Below are 27,142 nucleotides of genomic sequence, written 5' to 3'. Positions count from 1 at the left end.
TTTAAATTATCAAACCAATAGTGAACATTAAACTGTAGGCAATGGATATACAACACGGATTGATCAAAAATAAATTTTACTTTCATGAAAATTGAACACATTTTTATGAAAACAGTACAAAGGTGACTTTAGTTAAACAACAGTGATTTACACATGGAACAATAATTTTACATTAATAAGTTAGTTATCAATATTTGGCTAGCTGTCCACATTTAATATCCTGTAGGTTGACTAATACTGCAGGTAGATCATTAAAGAAAGACAAATCTGTAAACTTTTTTTGTCACACCTAAGGGCATAATTAAAATTTAATGACCTGAATTGTATATAAATTGCAGAATGCAGTTTGCAATTTTTACCATTGTGCCTGGTGTAGCATTTGCACTGGTTCAAATTTTGCCATCTCTTGGAAGTGTTGGCTTGCTTATTCTTTCGGTATGTTAAGCCAAAGACTTATGTGGCATTTAAAAACTTAAATATATCAACTTGTGTATACACTGACCTGTTTACTATGTAAAATATAGCTGGTTTACTTAGTATTGCTTTTGTATATGTGCCATTAAAGTTTCTGTATAAAACTCAGTTTATTGCAGCGACTATAATAGGAATTGTTTGGCCAACTGTCGCAGTGAAGAGGGCCAGTTGGAAACACAGAAATAAAACAGTGTTACAATTGCTCTGGTTTTAGATTTACATGCCATTTCTTTTTAATAGTTGTTACTTTGTATGTGGCATAGTCAACTAAACAGTAAATTATTTGTTTTGTTTCAGTTTTTAGACTTTTAACCTTTATAGGCCTGTTTTACACTGTGTACTAATTTTTAACATACTAATTTCCTGATGGAATACAATGATGTTCTTACTGAAGATGATTTTCGAGATCAATTTAGCTACGTAGCACCACAAAGAACAAGCCTCAAGTGAGTGATCAAGTTGCATTATACAAAAACATAAAGGTAGCAACTAAAAAAATAATCAAACAGGCAAAACTGACTTTTGAACAATCTACAAAGGTATTTTTCACAGATTCGATGCCAATATTATTAACTTTAGAATGTTTTTAATGGTTGGTAAATAGCCCAAGCTGTTTTAGAGTTTTTTGTTAAAACTTAAAATTTAACTTTCGCACTGCGTAATATCTTTTATAAAACAAATATAATGCAGAAGTTTTGGAACGGTTTTGTAAACTACTGTAAATGACAACCCAACCAAATCAAATTGAAACCCATTTTTGGATAGTGACTCAAGGGTTTATAAGCACTGTTAAGATTAATGATAATAAAAGTCTTAAAATTAACAACAGTCAAACAAACAAAATTACTAATGGTACTTGACAGATAACTTGATTGGGAACAACTGAAGTAACTAATATATGATCAGAATAAATTGAATTTTTGATAAATAAGTTATCAACCATACATGTAACAGCAATTCCGTTTTATGTTTTTAAAGGGAACGAGCAAAACAGTCTATTCACTGTAGCAAACAGTGTGCATGCAATGTTTTTCTTTCATTCTTTCCAATCCTTACCTGGTTTCCGAAGTACAAACTGAAAAACTACCTGCCGGGCGACATTATAGGTGGAGTAACAACTGCGATTGTCCGAATTCCGCAAAGTAAGCTTTTGTCATAATTCTTTGTGTTGCTTGGATTACTATTTTTTGCTCTTGATTTGGCTTACTGTGTGAATTTAATTATTCGTCTTTCCAAATGTCATTTTCCTAGCTTGACATTCCACAAGACCCTGTAATATAAAGCCACCATAAGATTTTGTCTTTTTTGTTAAGTTATATTAAGTAATAAGTATATGTATGCATTATATAGTCTATGTGTATATGCGACAAAAGCAACAAGGAACAATAATTGTATATATATATATATATATACACAGGATAACAATCTTTCGATGTAAAATATACCATAGCTTTTTCTTTTTATGTGGATTTTTGAGTGTTATTAATGCATTTTATGCAAAGTATACAGCTTGCTGCTTTTTCAGCTATAATTTGGCACCATGTATAGATGTTGCATTTTTTGTGTGCTTTATGGGGTTTTGTACTAATTTTCCACACCAAAGATCTGTTAAAAAAAACTGTTTTGCACTTGTACTATAATTTGACATTGAGAATAGTACAAATCTGGCTCAAAGGCATTTTTAAAGGAAGTTTTAAATTTTACAGCCACTTATAGAACCATAAAAAACTTATAGCATCCTGAAACATGTGTTTGATTGCAATGTAAAAACCAAATATGATCTCGTTAACCATTTTTATGACATCGTCAAGTGGGGCAAAAACATAGTCACTTCCTTTAAAACTGCCTGCAATTCAGATTATTACAGATAATTATTTGTCATAGTACACCAGACTCCCTAAAGGCGTGTTAGCACATCAGCTGGTCACTAAAATTTCCATGTGGCATGGTGTAAGCTGTAAAAAATTCTAGCCTGTGTTAGTATTCGAACCCATGACAGAAGTCTTTTTTTGAGCTTGTCGAAAGTCAAATCACAAGCACGTTTGCCTGCCTAGTATGCTACACATGTCAGCTTCGTAGAAGGAGATTGCCAAATTGTTTTCTTGTAGTTTTTGTTTTCCAAAAAAAATCCAAACAATATCTCAAAATATATACTTGGGTTCATTGTCTTGTAAAAACTTGGTTTATGTGTACCAGTACCACACTTTATATATAACAAAGAAAGGGTTCAAATTTTGCACTTTTGTAGCTCTTTAAAGTGATTTAAGGACTAAGGTTTCCCAAATTCAAGCAATAGTCTTCTCATCTAATCAAATAACCGTGTTTGGATTTGCTATAAATTGTAGAGCATACCAATGTCATTCTGGTTTATCGAATGCAATGATTGGCCCTGTAGCCCACCCAGTCACCTGATTAACATCCAATAGGTCAGGGGTTACCAACCTTTTCATGATTTCGTACCACTTGGACGCTCTGTACTGCCACGCATACTACTTCTTGCAGCTTACAACTAGCATTATTCAACGCTATTTGCAGTTAAAAACAGTAGATGATATCTATGAAGAGCAATCATTTGACATAGTTAACACCCACTGTCCCACAGCGTTGTGCGGCTTTTCAAAGCAACTGTGCTTCTTGTTGACAATTAAAATGACCTGTATTTTGAAGATCATAATGATACGAAACAACAGGAATCGTTACGTAACAATAAGAACAGGGTTCGGGGAATTTCTTTTTGTAAACAAACCAAGATAAACAAAATGGGGGTCAAAACCTCTGCCCTTACCATTTTTAAGATCGTTTTATAAAATACATATTTTATTATGGTGGTTAAAAACCTGCTAAAACCATCATGCTTTTTAAAATGTTGGCCACGGAAACTTATGTAACGTAATGTTGCAAATATATATATTTACCCTTACAAAATAAACCAAGGTGTTGCTGCAGTAAATAATAATATATTTTTAGGGTGCGTATTATGCACGGGGGCGCACTATACTTGGAAAATTACGGTATGTACATTTGAACAGTGTTATTACCCTGATGAAGGCAACCTGTATAGGACATCAAATTGTTTGTACAAAAATACAATTGCCAGAAGAGCTCTAATAAGTTAATATTAGGCCTGGCAGCAACAGCTTGTATGTTTTTCGCCTAAGCTTGTGGGAAAATACTGCTTATGCAATTTTTTGGAAAATTAATGCAAGGCACAAACGACCAGCGACAATTTTTGGAGTATAATAAAGGTGCACCTACAGTCTTATTCATTACATTTGGTTTTCATTATTTGTTGTTTATTGTACGAGTTTGAAAAATTTGACAATAACCAATTATCACTTAAATGATAAAACAAGGAGTTTCTTATTTCTCTGCAAAATGTAAATAAATATTTATCAAAGCTTTTTTTTCAACTTTTTATATTATCATTATAAAACTTCCTATATGCGATGTTCATCATATTAAAAAAGAAGTTTAAACATGTTGTCACATTTATCATTGGTTTAGCAACATTACAAAATGTTTCTTTAGTTGTTGCTTTGTATCACTGAAAAGCCTATTATTACAACATGCTCGCATCATTCGCAATAATAGTCATTCATTTACTGGCAAGCAATTGTGTGTTTGGCGCAATAAACAAGGCACTAGCCAAAGCAGGTTGCATTTTTTTGTATTGTATTGTTTTGTATTACGGTAATTATATAACCCAGTACTGAAACATGACACTAGTGCCACAGAAGGCACATTTTGTTGCCAGTAAGTTTGTTTAAAAGATAAATCGTTCTTGATTTTTTAACGATTTTTACAATGTTTTGTACATATCCGCAGTGGCTGCCACCATGCTTAAAAAAACTCAAGGTTGCCATACCGTTATAACATTTTTAGTTGGTGGCGTAAATTCCCAAAACATCATAAAAAGCACTGAGTTATGGAACAAAAATATTTAAATCCACTGACCAAACATCATTTTTTAGTTTCTTTTAGGTCTTGCGTATGGTACCTTTGGTTTTGGTACATACAAGGCAAGCACAAGCACTGTTCCTTGCCTTGTATGCTGTACTATCAAAACCGGGCAAAAGAAACACTACACTAGTACCACAGAAGGCATATTTTGTTCCCAATAAATTTAAATTTTTTTTTTTTCTTGACGATTTTTACAATTTTTTGTACAAGGCTATACAAAGTAACCAAAATATCCACAGTGCTTGAAAAACCCAAGGCGGCCTGCCACCGCACACTCGAGAGCTATGTTCATTCATTATATAACATTTTTGGTTGGTGGCGTACATCAGTGCTCTTTTTCAGGATATTGGACAAAAGATGTAGGTTTAGGTAACTGATGTATAAATGAACCTCTATATATTTTTAAAATGTTGATGTCTAACACTTTCAGTGCAGTTATCTACGTGAAAAGACGTTTTGCACAGAGTGCGGATTGACATTAATTTATGTCAATTTTTTTTTTTCATATAGCTGATTACCTTAGTTTACCCTTAAAGTAAATGGGGTGCATGAGTTCGTCATAACAACTTTAAGGGTTAAACAATCCAAAAATGGTTGAAGAGCACTAGCGTAGATTCCCAAAACACAACAAAACACACTGAGTTATTTAATAAAAATATTCAAATCTACTTACCAAACATCATTTTTTTGTTTCTTTTAGGTCTTGCATATGGTCTTCTTGCTGGACTGCAACCTATTAATGGAATGTATGTTGCATTTTTTGCTCCTTTAGTGTACACTTTTCTGGGAACTTCGCGACATGTGTCAGTTGGTAAGTGAAAATATTTTTTTAGCATTTTTAGACTCTAAACCAGTGGTTCCCAACAAGGGCCCATGGCCCCCCAGGGGGGCCACGAGCTGTGTTCCGGGGGGCCACGGGTGTTGAATCACCAGTAACACCCACTAAAATCCATTTCCTTTTTAACTTTATTCCCCAATTTAATAAACTATTTCACAAACTATTTGTCTACACTGATTTTTTTACGATTACGGATTCTTGTTTATTCTATTCGACCTGTTTAAAGTCGAAATTAGTACCGAATTCCAACATGAGATTGAAGGGGGCCACGAGGTCCAAAAGTTACTTTTAGGGGGCCACGGTTAACGAAAGGTTGGGAACCACTGCTCTAAACATTACTGCCAAGGTACTGGTGTATATGACGTCATTCTATATACACCAGTACCTTGGCAGTAATGTTTATGCTTAAATTACTTTTCAAGTCCGCGTATAGTGTTCCAAAGATGTTTTTTTTGCAACTTGCCATTTCTCAATATTTATTTGGATTAATTTTATTTATTATTGATGGTAAGAAATATATAAATATAAAAGAAATATAGAATTAATTCCAAAGCAAGAAAATCAGCAAACTATTGGAAAAAGTTTGGCAATTTATTTACAACAACAAAATTACAGTTGCTACATACAGGGCTGTTTTCGATTCACCATTACAGTTTTTCACTTTTTAATTCAAAAATATCTATCTGATTTTACAGTTTTAATTTTTTGTCTAATTTATATTAGTAGTCCTGTTATATTAAATTAATTAGCTTTCTAAAAAGATTTCGTTACCTGTTTTATGTTGTTATTAGTGAACTTATAAACAGAACTGGCTGGGTAACTGTAAACTTTCATTGAATTTGTAAGCTATATATAACAGTAACATCAATAGTAAAAAAGACATATTTTAATACCACTGCAAATCTTTCCTTGCAAACCAACATATTTCAAGTTAAAAACAAATACTATTAAAGCGTTTTCATCATCTATTACTATTTTTCAAAACCCCTCTGCAATTAATATCTCTAGAACATTATTGCTTATGACTTCAATCCTCAATGGTTTTAGCAACATTTTAAATAAACCAAAGTATATCTAAACCAAAGTATGCATTCTAAATCACTATCGGTAGCAAATAAACCATCTAAATTGTTATATGGCCGTGACTAGCATTTTGCAAGGCTTTGCACCTAGTTAACTGCTGGACTGATGCCAATTGGTGTTTGCTATTCTTTTGAGTGGTGATTAAGCAATCATTGTGTTGATACACAAGTGGTATGCGGTAAAAAAATATGGTTAATAAGTAAATTTACTTTGTGACCTGATGTTTCAAAGCAAATATGTACCTTTAAAATGTTCCCTGTGTGTTTACTGTCATAAGGTTCCCATGTATGTGGTTGCAAGAGGTGCAGCCCAATTAATTTTTTATAGTCTTTTTATTTGTTTTCAATAAATAGTGTTGCAAATTAGGCTTCAAAGTTCGAATACAATACTATATGGCGCTATTGTATTGGTTACAACTTTTATAAAAAAATATTATGGAAAAATTTAATTTAAGCTTGACTGAGAGTATTTGAACTGAACAGTATCTAACCCTTCAAATTTAAGCTTGACAAATCAATTAATTGCATACATGTTTAAAGTTTTTATTGCAAGGGATTATTGAAAATCAAGCCCAACAAATCCATTAAATTGCTTCCTGTAGTTGGTAGGTGCCCTATCATTTGCAACAAAAAATGTCGGAAAAAATTGCATACAAATATATATATATACATATATATATGTGTGTGTTAGATAAAATAATTACAAAAATGTTTAATAAAAAAAAAATCTTTAATAAAAATGCAATTTAAGTAAAAATACAAATGGAAAATGTTTTTAAAAATCCAACTGTTTCAAATCATGTTTACTAAAATGACAGTTTTTACACTTTTTAGCTCTATTGTAGACCTAAATCTTCGGTCTGTTTTTTTATTGTATGAAAAACCAGGAGCCTCGGTGTTACAGCAGTTTATTCAACTTGGCCAGCTTTTTTTCAAAGTTGTGAACTTTTTCATGAAACCAAATTTATTACAAAACTTTTTACTTTCAAGAAAACCCAATTAGGATTTCTACAGTTTAGCTAAATCACATTTTTTGGCATCACATGTCACTTTTAAAGTTATTTTCTAAAGCTTTAAATATTCAAAAATTATATTCTGGTTGATCTTACGGCAAGGGAGAACTATGGCATTTTGAAAAACAAACAAACAAAGCACAATGATGTTTTTTGTTTCAGGAACTTTTGCTGTTATAAGTCTCATGCTCGGCTCAGCGCTGGAAAATTATTTATCAATTCATCCTGCCCCTGTAACTAACTCCAGCTCTTCAAACTCCATTGCCATAGCAACAACAGCATCCTATTCTGGAACTACTGCCTCAGAATTGGGAACCACTATAGCTGGTAAAATTTTATTTGCATTATCTTAATCAGATTATTGTCAATTACAATTTTTTTTATTGCAATCAAGTGGCCTTTTCAACTAATTCGAATATTTCAGTTGCATATTTTTTGCAAATATTTGCATTTTAAATTGTGTCATAAAAATTGTGTGAAAAAGATAAAATAAACCGTCTTTCTTTAAGACAGGCATTGTAACGGAAGTCAATCAAATACATTGTTTAGTACTTGGTTTCGTCATAGTGCCTCAACAATTAAAATAATTTATTGTTTTTCTACATTCTGTATGATGTATTTAAGACTTGTCGCTTTTTCAGCTTTCAAAAACAAATTTTTAAGAAACAAAATTGTAACTTAAAAAAAAATCTTGCATAACCAATTCCTGTAAATCAAATTGAATTTCTAAATACATGGGAAGGCAATGTCAAAAAATATTAGAACAGTCTTTTTGTCCAATGCTTATTACAGCTCAGAAAACTATAATAATAATAAAGAATAAACAAAAAATAGAAAAACTGATTTCAGTGACCTGAAGAAAAAATTTTTTTGCAATCATAGCTAATATAGTAACAAAAATTCTTACAATATAACATAACTCTAATCCACTATACTTTACTTTTTTCTAGAACTAACAAACTCTAACACGCCAGTGACTGAAGAATCCTACAAGCTTGCCGTTATTGGTGCTCTAACCCTTCTTGTGGGCCTGATACAAGTAAGGAAAAGTGCAATGCATGTTCCGACAGACATCACTGGCCAAATTATGACTGTACATCATCTTATGACTAATGTAACGTCTGGTGATGTGGGCAACTGGTTGTCACTCGTAGGAATGGTGCAATTTCAAGCATAATGTGCAGCGAAATGTAGTGGGCGGATTTTTTTGCCCACACTTTTTTGTATTTAATAATATAAATTGTACATCAATATTTGATGTAACAAAAATACTTTTTTTGTATGTCTGTGGTTTTTAAGCTTTTTTTTAATTCCACTATTTTAGTCAGATATTGGCATCAAAGCACCCTTTTTATGGATAAACGTTACAACAAGTATGTTGTTGTAGGCAATATTCCTGTATTATTTACATTGAACATCTAAATTAATATATTATATTTATATATGTGACAAGATTGTCTTGTTTTATATCATTATAACAGTGCAATTATTGCATTAAAAATTTAAAGATAACTACACATATATGTAAAATTTTTGTTGTTTCATGCTATTATAACAGTCGATTTCATCACAGCACCCCAATGGCTTACTTGATCTCCAATGCCCCCTTGGTGATACACATGAGTTTCTGCATTTAAAAAAAAAACGGTTCTAACTGTTTTTATGCATATTTTTTAACTGTGAGTTAAAATGTAACATGAAATAGCTACTTTACTGAGCTGCTTTTAGACTAGTGCTTTTATGCCTATAACTTACATTAATTGTATACCAACTCTGACGTTATTACAAAAATCAGCCATTTTTATCTGCTAAAAATATCAAAGAATTGTCTACTTACCATAAAACTGTAATTAGACCTTGAATGTATCTGGTTCTTTGCTTTCCTTGTAGAATATTTTATCTACAAATGCTCTGTTTTTATCTCATTCAAATATACTTAAAAATAAAGCAGATGACTAAATATGTAACAACCATAAAATACTGGCAACAAATTTTCTATGTCTTTGTCTGCTTCACTGACAGCATATTTAAAACAAACTACAATCTTGGATTTTTTCCTACACTATTGCAATACTTTATATTACACTTTCCGGGTTAATCTGGCTTAAAAGAATTTGTTTAGACTCATGCTGTGAGATGCATGTGAGATTCCTAGTAGGGGGTAAATTAAAAAACATGGTTGGTTGCCTTTTTTATGATATCCTAATTTGACTAAGTTGTTGCCAGAATGCATGGTTTGCTACTTTGTTTCATTCTTTTTCATCATGGAATCGTATTTTCACTAGTGGTTTTATCAAGACTTTTTATCCAACTATTTTATGCATTCTAATATTATTATGTTTTACATTGTAGTTAATAATGGATACATGCCATTACACACGTTTTAGCATCAAATTTATAATTAAGCGCAAAGATTTAATTAAAAAAAATTAAATCATGTGTTACTTATATGGTTTGTGTGAATACTTACACAGTATTCTGCCATTTTAATACCTTTGTTATATTTTTTTCTGTCTAGCACTGTTACTTATCAACATACAAAACACTTAAACTACTTTTTAATGTCACAAAAAACATTTTAGCCAAATTATGCATATTTAAGCATACGACTATTGAAATGGCAAACATCTGAACTGCATGATGATAATGATGTAAAAAAACAAAACAATTCAATAGCAATTTTTAAAATAAAATTTGATTAAAGAATTCACTTTATCTGTGTTCTAAAATATTAGAAATATTGTTTTTCACCTGTATGGTTTTGTAAAATTGCATAACACAGGCACTGCAAGTACTTTCTAGGCTACAAAACTTTTTTCTGGCAAGTCTAAACAAACACAGCTTTTTACAATTTTTACATAAACACTACAAATACATGCCAGGACAAAACAATCTGCAAAATGCATAGATATTCAAAATATTCGTGAAAAGTGCTTAACAAACACAACTAACATGTATAAAGTATACAGATAAAATAATACCATTACTATCAGTCAACTCTGTCTTCTGGACAATGCTTACATTCCACAGCATTGTTCCATGTGAAATCCATTAGTGGCCAATTAACAGGACAGTAGTGACAAAACAATGGATTGTTTTGCCATGGAGGTGCGACATTTTAACCCCCTTGTTTTTGTTTTGTGTAATTAAAGCCAAAACATGTCTTGGAATATGTTTAGACATTGCACCACAGTCTTTAAACAGGACTTGAAACAGTTTTGCTATACAATTCGTTATAACTCCTAATTTTATTTTTACATTTAGTCAAAGCTATTAATAGTTCCTAAATACTTATTATCTTCTTAACTCTATAATAATCCATGCTGCATTTGACTGCACAGACTTGTCGCTCTACATCAAAAAATTACTAACCAGAACCAATAAAATATTTTGCCTGTTTTGTTATAAATCTGTTTGTTTGTTTATGGTCTTAAAAATGATTGTAACTGTTCTATGTTTAATTGTTCGATTAGTTTTGTCGCTTAAACCACTAAAGTATTTATAACAATCATTTAATATTTAAAAGGTATTACTTTTTTTTCCATTTTAAAACTTAAATTGCCAGATTTTTTTGATAAAAATTAGTTTTGCTTTCAAATTGCCAAAAATGTCACTAAACAAATGTGAAAAAATGACTCAAATGAAATAAAACAAATATAATGAAGTACAATTTTGCTCAAAATCTCACTAGAAAAACACTCAAATTTGAAGCAACAAACTACAACAATATCTTGCCTACATTTTATACCCTGCCTTTGGTTACTGAATAAAGTTACATCTGATGCTTATTCAAAACGACTCCTTTGTCTTTAAGAGAAAATATGGCCTAGCACCATGTAGTGTGATTCTCCCATTGCCAAGTGCTTATGCCTTTCTTGTTAACAAAACACATAACCTATTTGACAGTCTATAAACACCTCCTTTTGAACTCCCAAAACATGTCCTTGATCATGCAGTGCATACCAATGCGGGCTTGAAATCACAAAACATGAGGTCATAACGCCAATGAGATGTCACAACAGTCTGTCGTTGGTAGCAACATAAAGGGGGAGTGCATTTTGTGGTCAAATTCCAGACATATGCATGACATGTGTAATTTTACCTGGTGGTCCTTTGTTGTCATTTTGTTTTTGTGTCATGCACATTCCTGCGTTGCGGTTTAGACTGCATTTATTTCAATTTTAATTCAATAGTTTGTTTTTACCACACTTTGAAATGAAAATGAAAACGAAAATGGTAAAACGGTCACACAGTTATTGGTTTTGTTTGTGCAACTAATTTCCTGTTTAAACTGTGGCAAATAAAACTATTGAATTTAATTTAACAGTTAACGAATGGTTGCGAGTGCTACGACACTTAGTATCTGTATTCCATTGTGAAAATCAAAGATAAAAAACCTAAAATATAGAGAAGACTGGTATTGATTATTGAAAAAGTTTTAAAATAACTTTAAATAAAGGTTCAGTATTTAATTTGTTTCTAAAACTGTATTATTTTAGTGTCATTTTTTTTTGTTTTTTTGTCTATTTGCTGAAAAAAGTAATTCGCAACATTTAAAACAGTTTTATTCAATCCTTTTAAAATACATGATGATTAGTTTTAGACTAGTGCACCTCACCTAAACCTGCTTTTGTTATTAAGATATATAATCTTTTTTTTTCTTTTGTCTTGTCCCATAGCTTTTTCCAGCATGTATGTCAAAAATACTTAACTTATTGTATCATTTTGAAACAAGCTATAATTTTGCTGTTTTTATGTTAAAAGAAATCTAACCAACATGATTTTTCATGAGATGTTCTGAGCTTGTGTATGTGGAATATATCTTCATGTAGACATTTTAACTAGCTGTGGTCAGAATTTTAAACAAACTGTCATTTAAATTAGATTATATGTATTCAGACTATAAAAATGGTTTAGCAATTAAATGTTCCAAGACCTAGCTGCATAACAATCATACAAATCATATTATGAGTTTATTTAGTGGTTTCCAGTTCATATCTCGCTTTAGAAGTTGCATATTTAATTTTTTGCTGTTCTGCAAGTTAGATTAGATTTTTCTTAGAATTTTTGATTGTTGTACAAGTTCATTTGTTGGGTACATATCTCAATAGTTGCTTTGCTGAATATGTTTTTGTACTCCATTTAACCAGGATTCAATTTTGCTGTTTTTCTGATACAATAGTATTATAAGATAAGTTCAGTTTATTTTGCTTGGTAAAAGAAAACATAGCAAAATAATAGCACTGTAAAACAAAAATAATATATATTTCAACAATGAAAGATCACCCATAATGATTTGTAAATAGGCCAATTTTAAGCTGAATTATCAACATTTAATCCTTAATTTAGTAATGTACATTATGTTTCTGCCCATGTTACATAAACTTTCTGGGTTCTTTTTATGGGCCCCGTTTTTGAGAAAGACACATTGTGTTTGTGTGTATTTTTTTCTATCTAATACTGGTTTGTTTTATGGGCATGGTAAAGAAAGGGTGCTTTAAACTTGTTCAAATTTACACACATGTCCAGTTTGACTCTGTATGACCCAGCAGTTGGACCACAAAACAAATCGCAGTGCGACAAGATCAAATCAGCCGGCCAAAGGGCATTGCAAGGTTAGAAAAATCTAGCCTGTATTGGGATTTGAACTGCTCTACCAAGTAAAATACGCAGGCTCAGTGGTGAGCCCGTTAAAGTTCAATCACAAGCACCGTTGGCTGCTTGTATGCTGCACATGTCAGCTTTGTAGTAGTGGATTGCCAGTTTGACAAATAATTGTGTTGTTCTCGAATTATAAACATTTTTTTTTTTTTAGATTGGACTTGGATTTTTTCGACTTGGTTTTGTTGCAATTTTCCTTTCTGACTCTTTGGTTTCTGGTTTCACCACTGGGGCGGCGCTGTTTGTGTTTACAGCTCAGGTGAAATATTTCTTTGGAATTCCTCTCAATAGACAGTCTTCACCCTTTGCTCTGATTAAGGTAATGCATTATTCTGGTGTTTCTGTACAGTACTGTTTGTCAGACCTTTATAAGCATTTTCCCGAATCAAGCCGGTCGCCCAAGCATTTCTATACCACATGGCATAGGCAAGAAAAATCGCCCTCGGTGGGATTCGAACCCTCGACTTAGAGCCTCTTCGGGTCCAGCGCTACCAACTGAGCTACACAGGCTCAGTGGAAAATCCGCCAAAAGTCGAACCTCAGGCACCGTTGCCTGACCCGTATGCTGCACAAGTCATCTTCGTAGTAGGGGATCGCCAGATTGACCATTATTCAGTCGATATGTACAAAAATTCATTACTGGGATCAGCTCTGAAGCGTACATGCAGACCAGCGATCATGACACACACATATGGACGTGCTTGCGTTCCATTTTTTCCTTTGTTTATTGTGCACGGTACTAGTCGCATTCAGTGTTATTTACCCTGATGAAGACGACCTGTATAGGACGTCGAAACGTCGGAATAAAATTACATTTGCCAGAAGAGCTCTGCAAACTTGATATTATGCCTGGCAGCAATAGCTTATACATATGGATATAGTACACTAGGCCTATTGAACACTGAATCAGTCGACCTCTCTGGCATTCCCATCCAACAATGCGATGGCTAAAAATATAGCCTAAGCATTTCCGGGACTCGCGCTCTATGGAAACTGAGCTACACAGGTTCGGTGGTAACCTCGCCAAAATTACAATCAAAAGGGCGATTGCCTGCCTCGTATGCTGCACACTTTTTTGCCTTTAAAAAAAATAGTGTAAAATCGAATTTCTTTTTTTCAGACTTACATTGAGCTGTTTTCTCGTATTCAAGAAACAAAATGGTCGGAAGTGATTATTTCAGTTGTATGTCTAGCTGTGCTCTATCCTGTCAAACTTATAAACGTGTAAGTATAACTTAGAATTTTATATAATTACGAGACTCCAGAGACTTAGTACGAGAGATAGGGGACCCCAGTCGCATATATTAACAAACTGAAAACTTTGACAAGTCTAAAGTCATCCACCGTTGTTTTTCACCTATGGCCAAGATAAGAACAGTTAAATGAACACTTATACGCAAATTGGGTTCTGGGCAAAACCTCGCCATGATATCATGTTAAGGTTATCTGCGGTCATCTTGTGAGGTAACTTGGGGTCAATTCGTGTCAACATTTTCAACATGATGTTACACACGCGTGGTATGAGGTCTTGCCTTGTTTAACATTTCAAATTCATGTCCAACAAAATAGCTGTCAGTGGTGGGGGTAACCAGTTCGCGTTGTTGATTTCATGTGCAAAGAAGAACTGTTCTGCCCACCGCAGCTAAACGCGTATATTTATTAATCATAGCACACCAGGCCCGTTGAAGGCGTTAAACCCGTGATTTTGAAGTTTTTTTAATATATATTCCTCACTTCCGAACGAAAATTTTCCAAATTCCTCATCAACAAAATTCACAAAAAAATGAACCCGTCAATCCAGTTATAGCAGCATTTTCAAAGATTTGATAAACAAAACTTTGCTTCGCTGACCCTTAAGGAATTAGGGACCCCAGTTTCAGAACTGCTGTGTTAAATAAATAAGCCTGATTCGCGTTTTTTATTTACTGCTTTTCCCCCAAATTCCCTCAGCCTCAAATTTCCTCCCTAGAATTTAAAATTCATCCCTTAGTGAGCCAAGCGGTCCCGGTTAGAGAACCATTACGTTAAACCAAGTCAGGCTGGTATTCAAATATCTGCGTTTCTTTTGCAGAAAATACAAGAAAAAGCTCCACAACATTCCTATTCCTATTGAACTAATAGTGGTTGTGATTGGAACCATTATATCGTGGGCTGCAGATTTCAAAGGAAGGTTTAACGTGGATGTGGTGAACGCTATACCTTCAGGGTAAGAATTTTAAAGGGTTTGACATTTGACTTGTGTTTTATTTCTGAGAAGAAGTTACATATTTGTGTACGTGTTTGATCTTTCAAATAAGACTCAAATTTAAACTACTTTTAATTCAGTGCAGTACGCCGTAGAGTTGTAAGTCGGGCCGGGTTCGGGCTTAGAATTTTTTAACGAACGGACTTGATTTTCTCATTCTATGTCTGTAATTTAAATATATTTTAAATATATTACCGAGCTAAGTGGCTAGTTGCTGGACTTAACCTAATGCTCAACAGCCCTAAACCGCCTTGTTTATATGTCATTGTCTATTTTTGTCCATTGTCTATTATGTCTTCTTTATGGTATAGGCCTCAGATTTTGCAAACGGGCCTGAAACTGGAGCCCGAAACCGGGCCGAACCCCAAATAACAATCCCAAATCCCGAATCGTTTTCGATAAGCCCTGTCAGGCCCGAAAGTTTGATTGACAGGCCTATATACATTGAAGCCTCAGGGAAGACCAAGACAACAAACGCAATAGACAATAATATACTATTTGAATTAAAACAGGGCCTTTGAGGGCTGTTTGACAATAGGCCAGTTCCGGTTGTAGTTGGTATATAACGGGCTTGATTCAGGTCAGGCCCACATACAACTATGCTTCGACTATTAATGAACAACTATGAGAATAAACTGTTTCAAAACGGGAAATGGTCATAGTTGCGCAGCTAAGATATAATTCGTTTTGTCGGAATTTAATATGGCAATTCAGTAATCTGTTTGTTTAGCCTATTCAATCGTATTTTCTCAGTACTGGTCAGATCGGACAACCGAGCAATCCTTTTTATAAGAAAACCAATCTTTCAGTTTCATAAAGAATGTTTAAACCCATTGTAAGGTCAAAACACTGCAATTTTTTTCATTCCAGCTTACCAGCGCCCCAAGTGCCCGATATTTCGACGTGGTCGTCTTTGGTCGGTGACGCCTTTCCCATCGCTATTGTGTCGTTTGCTATCACCGTGTCCATTGGAAAATTATTCGCCAAACGTCACAACTACAAGATTTCTCCAAACCAGGTGCGATGACGTCACTTATTAAGCATGACGTCAAGCGTTTTGTTACTTAAAACACAATACGTTTTCACCACAGAAATTTTGCTTATAATGGGTCCCCTTCCCTGAAGGGGACACATATTGTTTTTGTCCATATTTTTTTTTTCTTTTTTCTGTCTAACGCTGGTTTGTAACGCTCGTTTGGTCAAGAAAGCGTGCTTCAAATTTATTCAAATTTGGACAGATGTTAGTTATTAATCCGAGTTTGGTCCCCGTGAAATTTGACCCCGAATGATCCAGCGGTTCACCCACAGACCCCCAAAACGTAAAATTTTTAAACGCTCGTTTGTAACGCTCGTTTGGTCAAGAAAGCGTGCTTCAAATTTATTCAAATTTGGACAGATGTTAGTTATTAATCCGAGTTTGGTCCCCGTGAAATTTGACCCCGAATGACCCAGCGGTTCACCCACAGACCCCCAAAACGTAAAATTTTTAAACGCTCGTTTGTAACGCTCGTTTGGTCAAGAAAGACACTGTAGGCAGAAGTCTCAAGAGAGTACGTTTACGAATAATAGGGCAGAGCGGGAGGGCTCAGCTTGACGTCGGACAGACGTTTTACGAGACGTCGTTTCGGTGATTAGAAATCAGCTGTTTTGCACACCAATGCTATTTCGTTTTATTAAGTTATCACTCACATCTTCAGTTTTGGCAAAGGTTTCACACATATGACGTGATTTAAACCTAATAAGCGTGCTTCGGTTTCGTATGTCCAGCAAAACTTTGTTAATCCAACTAAATATGAAAAAATAAACTTGACTTTTTGCAAGATAAATGTTTTTTTAAATGCTCGTTGTCAGGTTGGCCGCTGCATGACCACGGGTTACTTCAGGTCAATTAGTAGGTATTACTAACACAGTTCAGAACTTTCTTTCGTCATAACGTAGCGTTTTTTTTTTTTTTTTGGAATCAAATACTCAAGGCATGTATAAATTTGGTCAAACGGTGTTGTTGAACACTAAGGACGGCGTGCTATTGAAAACGGTGTCAAAAGGTCAAACAGTCGTTTGGTGTGTGCACTCTAAAAGGTTACTACAGGTCAATGGTACTCGTTTTGCGAAACAAAGTTAAATGAAAAACAATTTGTTATGTATACACTTGCAGCAAATCGCTTTTTAATTTAAAGTGTCTGTAACACAACTGTTACAGCTTTCCAGAAAAAAATTGTGTTTAAAACCCGACCTTGGACGACAATAGCTGGGTCAAAGCAAGAGATTAAATTGAAAGTATTTGTTTCGTTCTTTTTTAATGTTTTTGTAATTATACGACAATAACAGTGCAAAAAAATACAAAAAAATTTTTTCATTGTTGGGTTAATGGTTTCTAAAAATTTGTTCTTAAGGATTTAAAAATCACCGCAACATTTGTTTACCGTATATCCGCACAAACACGCGTGTGGGGACCCATTAGTTTTTGTTTACAAAAACAATCATATGTGTAGATCAAATGATGTGTATAGTAAATTGGTAAATATCGTATAGAATATATAAAATGGAAGTATATCAGAAAGCCACCATTCTAGTTTTAGCCTATTTTCGTGTGAATGGCATGACGTTTTGACAGTGACGCGACTTGATGACGCAATGGTGATGTCATTGATTGCGTATTAATGTCCTTTGTTAAACTTTTTGTCATTTTATCAATTTGTGTTTTCTAGTAACGAATAATTTTAGTGACGTCACAACTTGTCATAGCAACAATGGTGATGACGTCGTTTATCGTAACCACTAGATCATTTTCGTAAAACACAAATTAAACGTTTTTGTGACATTTTCAACTGATACATTGCTAAACACGAAAGTTAGATTAGTGATGTCATAAGATGACATAGCATTGATGACGTGTTGTGTGTGTGACGCAGGAGCTGTTCGCTCTCGGAGTATCACAGATTGCTTGTGGAATGTTTCAAGGTCATGCTTGCTCCGGTGCCCTTGCAAGAAGTTCTGTGAAGGAAAGCAGTGGCACAAAAACCCAGGTGGGTAAAAACGGGATAACTTAGTTGGGGTTTGTAGGCCCCAACGTGTCTGAATTGTTAAAGTGATGGGTTCTAGCCTTTTCCTCTGAACAAAAATATTAAATCAATTGAGATTAAACATTTTAATGTGATTTGTCTTAAAGATTTATACTAAAGTGCTTTTTCGGTTATCTGCTGGTCTAGTTATGACGAAATGTTTAAAAACCTGACCGGTTTAATATTTGCGTTCGCGGGTAAAAAATATACGATTGATTGATATATATCTTTACACGTTTGAGGTGACAAACGATTTGCGTGTTTTTATTGAAGGACTAATTTAAACTGTTACATTGCTTGTTTTCAATTGTATATCATTCAAAAGTCCTAAAAATCTAACCTACACGCATAAATCTGTCTGCTTTTTGTTTATTATTGATATCAGCTAGCACGAATCACTATTACTCACAAAAATGTTGGCATGCGAAGTCATTACCACATGAAAATAACAAGAAAATTGGCACGCGTCGCTTAAAAGGTTGCCGACCCCTGGCCTATAGTATATGAGGCTTTGCGGTTTGCTTCCATCAGTGCATTATATCCTCACTATGCGGTTTATATATAATATGGTAATGGTATTTAAATGTCAATTACATTAAGATTAACATAAATTCATAACTGGGATCAGCACTGAAGCGTCTATACAGAGCAGCGATCACGACACACTCCTATATAAATCATAGTACGCCAGGCCCACTGAAGGCGCCATACCGAATCAGCCGGTCATCATTCGGTATGGCGTCTTCAATGCCAATGTGGTGGCCAATTATTTTAAGGACGAAAATTGGAGAAAGCACTTCAAAATAATACAAGACTAAATGAACATGAAAAAAAAATATTTGTTGTAATATTTATTAATGAACTGCTTTTTTGGTTTTAGTTTTCTGACGTCGTCTCTTGCATAGTCATTCTGTTTGTCCTGCTTTTGATTGGTCAATATCTTGCTCCACTTCCAGTAGCTTGCCTGTCATCAATTATTCTCATCAACATTCGGGGATTATTGAAGCAAGTTACAATTCTACCCCGGCTGTGGGCACTTTCAAAACCAGATTTTGTAAGTTTTGCGTTAAAATACTGCTCTGTTAATTAGGAATGGGCTAAAACTCCAAATGTTCTGTTTGGTCGAACACCCGATTAAGCTGTACAGGCCCCAAAATTAATCGTTTTTCAACCGTCTAACGCATTTAGAAAAATATTTTTGTTAAGGATACCCTTTCGAACACTTGTTTCGTATGTTAGCAGGACATGAATATGCAATTTTACTGCTGTGGTCAGTTTGTGCAACTGCTTTGTCGAACACCGAGCATCAATCAAAGCGATGTCCGGTACCGACTACCGAGTACTCGGGTTCTGGCTCGGCCTGGCCCATCCCTAGTGTTAATGCAGTATCTCATAAATCCCCAACTTTTTGTAACAATTGAAAACCATGTGTGGCCTGAAAGTTTTATTGTAAGTTTTTACATTAGTTTTTAAACTTTTTAACCAAGACTTATACTGTTCGATAAAATAAATTCAATGCAATGTGTGACTAATATTGCAAAGAAATCGCCCAAAAGTTTGAAATAAATCAGAATCTTCGGTCATAACAAATAATATTCCAGCTAAATTTGGCATGTCAATTTTCATCAAACTACAAAGTTTGAAAAGTTGCTCTGATTAAGGCTTAAAATGCTATAAAATATTTAACATACATATCCATGAGTCGCGGGCAGTAACAAACTTAACTTAAAAAAACATACCAATACCATAAATCAAAAAAGTTGTTTTTCGTTTATTTGCGTTCCGGAACTTGTAAAAAAACACTCAACATTTAATATAAGTTAAATGTCAACGTTATAGAGCTCTTCTGGCAATTGCATTTTTTGTAAAGGCGACCTTTATATGACGTCGAAACGTCGGAATAAAAATACAATTGCCAGAAGAGCTCTATAAACTTGATATTATGCATGTCAGCAACAGCTTATATCAGTTAATTATGTAGCACATTAGGTGAAAAAAAAAAACACTGCTTCTTTCCCCAAGGGCTGCAGTTTGCCTAGATTAGTGGTTCACAAACTTTTTCATTATTTTTTCAAAACGGTCCCTTTGCCATTATTTCGAGGAGTCGCGGTCCTTAAGCTTAAATGTGTATTTCAGAAAAACGAAAGTTGATTGCAGGGTTTTAGCTAGTTATGTAAAATTGCGCATAACAATGACCCAAAGACATGTGACATCAGAGACAAGACAAAAAACATTACGATTTGTGCGCGAACAATTGCATTTTTGTTAGTTGTCATGCAATAAAGGCTATTGTTTAGCAATGGGGAAAAGTCGATTCTCAATTCTACTTTGGTTTAAACTTTTTAGTAGCACAAACTGACGCCAAATAAGATTATAGAATTACTTCAACCTTTTCTCGGTCCCCCCCCCAAATTGCCTCACGGACCCCAAAGGACCGCGGACCCCAATTTGAGAACCACTGGCCTAGATGCATCTTTCTAACGTTATTTTTGTATTTTGTGACGTAGGTGGTGTGGGTGATCACTTTCACCGCCGTGGCGCTATTAGGGGTCGCACTTGGACTGGCCATCGGAGTCTTGGGTCTTCTCATCACCGTTGTATTGAGTGTTTACAACCCACAAACTACTGTGAGGGGTGGATTGGGTGACACCGACATTTACAGAGATATAGAGAAATTTAAAAAGGTATTTTATATTTTTAAAACTGTTGCTAATATTGAAATTAGTGATTTAAAATTTTGCAAGTTGTATGTATTTTTTCTTAATTGTATTGAATGCATTGGCGACGTATTTTGCCAGTTAATCGCACATTTTGTTTGATTTCACTTTCTTGTGAGCCCCCATCACATAATGCTTTGTTATACGGTGTAGCTATAGCGTGTTAAGCCATTATTGACCATTTTCCACTTGATCCTGACAAAAAATATTGTCTAGAAAAAAAGTATTTTTCTTTTTTTTGCATTTTTTCAAAAATATTCCTTTTTTTTTTCAAAACCAGGCTAATTAAAAAATATTGTGCTGATTTTATAACATTTTTTACCTAAGTTTTATTCTTTGTATTTACTCATTTTTCCAATTCAAAATTATTTTCCTTCATTTTTGAATTAAAGTCCTAGGCAAAACAAAAATGCCCTCATTGGAAATATATATATATTTATATGGACTCTGATTTGTGATAAAAAATTCCAAAAGTGTTTCTAATTTTAAAAAAACCTTTACAATTAAAAAATTTTTCCCTCATTTTCAAAAAGTTACAAAAAAAATTTCGTTCATTTTTTAAAAAGTTTTTTTGGTTTTAAGCACCGAACTTTTTGTAGCAAGTTCGGTACATCTCTACTTATTATCATACAACAAATTACCTTCGATTTTATGGAATGTTTATGGTAACAGGCAAAAGAGGTTCCCGGGATTAAAATCATTCGTTTCCCTCAATCTCCGTTTTTTGGCAATGTAGCCGCCCTACAAGAAGTTAGTTCAGAAGCTATGTTTGTCAGCAAATCTTGCGATCCACCACTAGGAGACACTGGTAAGGAACATTTATTTAATACACGTTTCATTGTTGTAACTTTTATGAACTTTTAATCTCACTGTTGATCAACTTTTATTTGTTTTGTTACCCATTTAAATTTTCCCAAAGTTCACGTACTGCTTTCTCTATTTTTCCGAAATAAGTACCCTTTACCTAGTTATGTCACTGCAGCCTTTTGAAAGAGTCAAACTTGCCTATTATACGACAATGTATAGGCTAGGAAAAGTCTTCCCCTGCCTTTAAACCCACGACAGGAGTCACTGATTGCTCGCCAAAAGACCCTTCAAAATACTTTAGGTTTTGAAATGTTTGAATAAACAAGAAATCCAGAAACCTTATTAAGATTCTGCTCTATGTTAGGTATGTTTCAAATCACCATTTCTTACACTGCTTGGTTTGACAAAAAGTGTGTTATTTATACAAGTTATTGCTATAAAAAGGTTGATTTGACTGCTCGATTTGAGAGTGCTTGATTGAGAGTCGAACCTTCATCCTTAGAACAGTGGTTCTTAAACTTTTTCTTATTTTTTTGCAAAGCGGTCCCTTTGCCATTATTTCGAGGGCCCGCGATCCTTAAGCCTGAATGTGTATTTCAGAAAAACGAAAGTTAATTGCAGGATTTTAGCTAGTTATCGAAATTGCGCATAACAATGATCCAACAGCATGTGACATCACAGACAAGACAAAAAGCATTACAATTGTGCGCAAACAATTGCATTTTGTTAGTTGTCATGCAATAAAGGCTATTGTTTAGCAATGGAGACAGTCGATTCCCAATTTTACTTTGATTTAAACTTACTTGTGGCACAAACTGACGCCAAATAAGATTATAGAATTACTTTGACATGTTTTTTTTTTGCTGCAAACATCTTAAATTCTGCAAATCGCTGTTTTTTTTAATTTACCCTCAGGTGAGAGGTCACATTTGCTTGATGAACGCATCGAATTAAAGGAAATATCCCAACGCGATGACGAAACAATATCTGTCATCAATGACGTCAAAGAAGCGAACGACGCTCCCAACGTCACCAACACGCTGCATCCAAATAACAACTTGACCGCGAGTGCAAACACGTCCGACGTCGGTAATAACGATGATGATCACGTGGCGGAGTCACGTGACGCCGAGTCGGGTCACGTAAACGGAAAAGGCGGGAAACGGAGGTCACCGAACCGTGTCAGTTTAGATCCCAATCATTGCTTTCATACGATTATTTTCGATTGCTCCGGGTGGACTTTCATCGACTTAATGGGAATGGAAGCTGTAAGACAGGTTGGTGTGGCGATGAGATGTAAAGTTTTTTATGATTTTATTCATTATCGTGGTCAAGGGCAGCAAAAGCTGGAATTATTGTAACTTATTTTGTATCACAAACACATGATGAATAGGAAAAGTACTAACACCATAACTCACGTCAGCCGCACATTTAACTAATTTTCGATAGGTAGCGTAAAAAGCACAAATACTATTGAAAACGATATATCTCAAAATATGCCTACAGTTAGAACTTAGGGTTGGGGTTAGGTATTATCACAAACAATGCAATGCAACTAACCCAAAAATTTAGTTCTTGTTGTAAAATTTTCAAAAACTTACATCCCAACCCTAGCCCTTGGCCGCTAAATAGATAATTCAGCTCCTGCGCCACCTATCGAAAATTAGCGCTAAACGTGCGGCTGACGTGAGTTATCGTGTATGTAGCTCTACCTGGTTAATAAACCAAATTGCAGAACACATATACAACAGTAGACAAACACATTCGGATTTAACAAACATTAAGTCAACTACAACTGAACAGACCGAGTGCAAGGTCATGCAAGACTGCAAGTTGCCACTTTTCACATGAACAAATTGGTCATGCATGAAACTCAGTCAAGCATAAATATAAGAACAACTATTAAATTCCGCTGGGGGCAAATTTAAAGTCGACAATTATAAAAACATCAAGGCAATACATGATAAGTAGGGCAATTATTTTTTGACTTGTCCAAATAAGTCAAAATTTTGTCAAAATTTTTGGAATAGGTCAAAAATTGTCAAAATTGTTCACAAAGTCAAAATTTTTTACAAAGTTAAAATTGTTTACAAACTGCATTTTCATGGTGTCGTAGAGGTTGCACTGTCAGTAAACTGTTCATTTTACACCTTGTAGCCTACTTTATACTGTTGTAAATGGCCCTTTATCTACTTAATGTGAATCATAAACCATCAAATGAGTGAAATAATTAGGTTGATATGGCGTGATGCTCAACACATCTCATAACGTGCAAAATTTTGGTAAGTCCCAAGTCATTTTACGGCAGCTGCATGTTAGGTGCAGCTCTTGCTTCGGTTTTGCTATAGGTACTTCATGTATCTTTCGTTTAGACAAATGTATTGAATAATTTTCGTTGTGTCTTAGCTGCAGTTTTTTTTGGCAGTGATTTTTAATTAGCTCATTTCCCTTTTCAGAACAGGCTAGGTCTGTGTTCAGATTTTTGCCCTTCTGTTAGACTTTTGCACATTATTTTGCTCTACAGAGTAGCCTACAGCCATATTTTAACTTTTTGTACAATAATATGCGGTCACGTCTAAAACTGCGGGCCCGCTTGGATCACTTGGCCCGCCTCATGCAATTGAAAAACTGCGGGCCCGCTTCTTGCAAGTATAAAAACTGTAGCCCCGCTATTTATCCAGTGCTTGGCCCGCCTCTCGTATCGAAAAACCGCGGGCCCACTATATCCTGTGCTTGCCGCGTCTATCGCAAGGAAAAACTGCGGGCCCACAACATCCATTGCTTGCCGTTCAGATCTTGTCGAAATCAAAATTTAATTACATGTGACAGGCGTGCCCACGGCTTTATCAAGCCGGCCCGCAGTCTTCTTGAAGTTTTCATAGGTCAAAATTTTGTCAAAAAAAAGTTTTTTAAAGTCAAAATTTTCAATTTGTAGGTCAAAATTTTTCGTTTTTTAGGTCAAAAAATAATTGCCCTAATGATAAGCTACAGACAGTACACACTATTTCGACCTATAAGGTCTGATCAGTGCAGCTCGTGACGAGAGATCGCCGTATGAGCTAATGTGGCCCCTTACGGCACAGTTTGTTAGAAACAGCAAGCTGAAAAGGCCGACCTCTTGTCACCAGCTGCACTATGCAGCTTATCATTTATTTGCTTGATGCTATACTAATTGTTAACTTTAGTTTTGTCCCCAATTCAACGGTTGTTCTTATATTTACGCATTACTGAGTTTTATGCAGGGCTGATTTTTTCAATATGACAAGTTGCAAGTTGCATGACCTTGTCTTACGTCTTACGATATTAAATTTTAAAACACATATAGGCATAAATTATGTATTGTGCAATTAAAGAGGGCAAGTGCCCAGATTGGTGCCTATGATTATTATGGAGCGCATACAGAGAACAAAGCACGATTTATTTAACAATTCGTACATTGTTACAAATTATCGAAATACAAACGTGAGTTAAATCAGGTTTAACATCAAAACTTATTAAATTTCAGATTTGCACTGATTTCGGGAAGTTGAATTTGCAAGTGTTTCTAGCCTCGGTGCAGCCTGGCATCATGTCCAAACTCGTCAAGGTCGGAGTTGTGACGTCACGTGACTCTGATGAAGAGAGTTTAGCGACAGTTTTTTCATCAGTGAGATTCGCCGTCGAAGCAGCCAAGCGTTCTGACCGCCACAAGCCCTTTGTGACGTCAGCTTGACGCACCTGCGCTGAACGTCGTCATTATATGATGACGTCATTCCTTAATTTATGATCGACGTGATGTCATCAATGCAACATTTCAGTTAATTGCGTAATGTTTTTTTTGTGTGTGTGGAACACGTGTTCGAAAATCGCGCGTAATTTAATAATACGCTGACGTCATTATGTAATGACGTAACACATACCTTCGGGATTTGCCTTCTTTCTTGCAAAACACTTTTTTAATGTTTTTAAGGCAGACTTTTTTAACTGTCGTTATATCTTCATTTCCCTTTCACTTACCTGTTGACGTCACTGTGTGACGTAACAGTACCGCAATACTTTGACGTCCCGTCCCATTTTAATCATATGATTCGTACTTGCTTCAAAATGTTTGATTCCATCACTGGAATGTTTTAGGCAATTTTTAGTTCAGTTAACTTATTTATTGACTACCTTTGGACTTGTACTAATATTTCGGGACTGTTTCTTTTTTCTAATCAACCCTGTGTGGTGCTTGTTTGCCAAAGTGGTTTAGAAAACTGCTTTAAATGAACAGAATTCAACCCATATTTTTGCAAGATTTTTTTCGCTGCGATAGTTTGTCGTTTTGTGCCTTTACTACTTTTTGCGCTCATACCTTTTGCCGATAAAGCAGCATTGTGATTTTATTACGCAATTTTAACACACTTGAATAATTATTTTAAATCGTAAATATAAAATAACACAATTTACACTTATTATTAAAGGGCGTTTTTGCGGAGGTTTTTAGCTAATTGTTTATTGTTTGCCTTTTTCTTTTGACCGTTGATCAATCTTGCCATTTGTGTGCACTGAATGCGGGTTTCTTAACAAGATTTGTTTGTGTAACCCACCAGATTTTTTTCTTAATTGCTGTACAAATATTGCATTAAGTTCATTGGCAAAACCCGCTTTAAGCATGCAAAGACGCGTGTATAACAACACATTGGCAAAAAAGTGCAAACGTTTGTTTTAGCAACGTATAATTACATTTTTGATTCATTAATACAGCAGAAAATATTTATACAATTTCGCGGAGAATTCCAATTTTGTTTGTTTTTTAATTTATTTGCGTTTTAGTGAGATTTTTTTCCGAATGTTGTTTGTGCTTCAAATTTTTCGCCAAATGTTTCATTTTGAGTCATTTTGGTGGTGTTCTTTTATTCATTGCATTATTTATTGCGGTGGTTGAGAGTTATTGTGTTGTCCAAAAAAGGTGTTTGGCAGTATTCTTTCGTCACCGCAAAACCTCAAAAGGACCTGACTGGATTTCCCAAATTTTTAGCAACCACAGGACAGGGGTCACTGATTTTTTTTTCGTTTTTTATTCTTCGACAAGATAACATTAAAAAAGATACGCAAGGACCACATAGCTTACAAGCGCAGTTCCAAAACTGTAGCGCTTATGTGGAACCAACACAAGTTACATGTTATTTAGAATCGTATAGTGCAGTGGTTCTTAATCTTTTTATAACGGCCGAACCCCTACGATATTCTTTAGCCTTTGGTCGAACCCCAAAGTTACATCCTAGGTTTTTAACCTATTTTGTTTGGTGGGTCATAATTAGT

General features: G+C 34.6%; 1 protein-coding gene and 1 long non-coding RNA gene across 2 annotated transcripts; one reads left to right on the top strand and one right to left on the bottom strand.

The window, feature by feature from the left end:
* Positions 1–565: 565 nt before the first annotated feature.
* On the bottom strand, positions 566–5,161 carry LOC145218279 (uncharacterized). The gene is made up of 2 exons (XR_013857558.1): positions 5,108–5,161; positions 566–1,744 (listed from the first exon to the last, which is right to left on the bottom strand). It is a non-coding gene; the product is annotated as an uncharacterized LOC145218279 (long non-coding RNA).
* On the top strand, positions 752–26,837 carry LOC145218274 (prestin-like). The gene is made up of 15 exons (XM_080085683.1): positions 752–920; positions 1,453–1,616; positions 5,135–5,245; positions 7,530–7,694; positions 8,318–8,406; positions 13,183–13,347; positions 14,149–14,252; positions 15,100–15,234; positions 16,144–16,291; positions 18,186–18,299; positions 19,216–19,389; positions 20,843–21,019; positions 21,725–21,860; positions 22,775–23,136; positions 25,365–26,837. Exons 1-15 carry the CDS (start codon positions 841–843, stop codon positions 25,569–25,571), a joined length of 2,331 nt encoding a protein of 776 aa, XP_079941809.1. The 5' UTR covers positions 752–840; the 3' UTR covers positions 25,572–26,837.
* Positions 26,838–27,142: the final 305 nt, after the last annotated feature.

The sequence above is a fragment of the Phallusia mammillata genome, chromosome 3 (genome assembly GCF_965637545.1).
Source record: "Phallusia mammillata chromosome 3, kaPhaMamm4.hap1.1, whole genome shotgun sequence".
Classification (NCBI taxonomy): domain Eukaryota; kingdom Metazoa; phylum Chordata; class Ascidiacea; order Phlebobranchia; family Ascidiidae; genus Phallusia; species Phallusia mammillata.
This window is presented reverse-complemented; position numbering and strand designations above follow the sequence as displayed.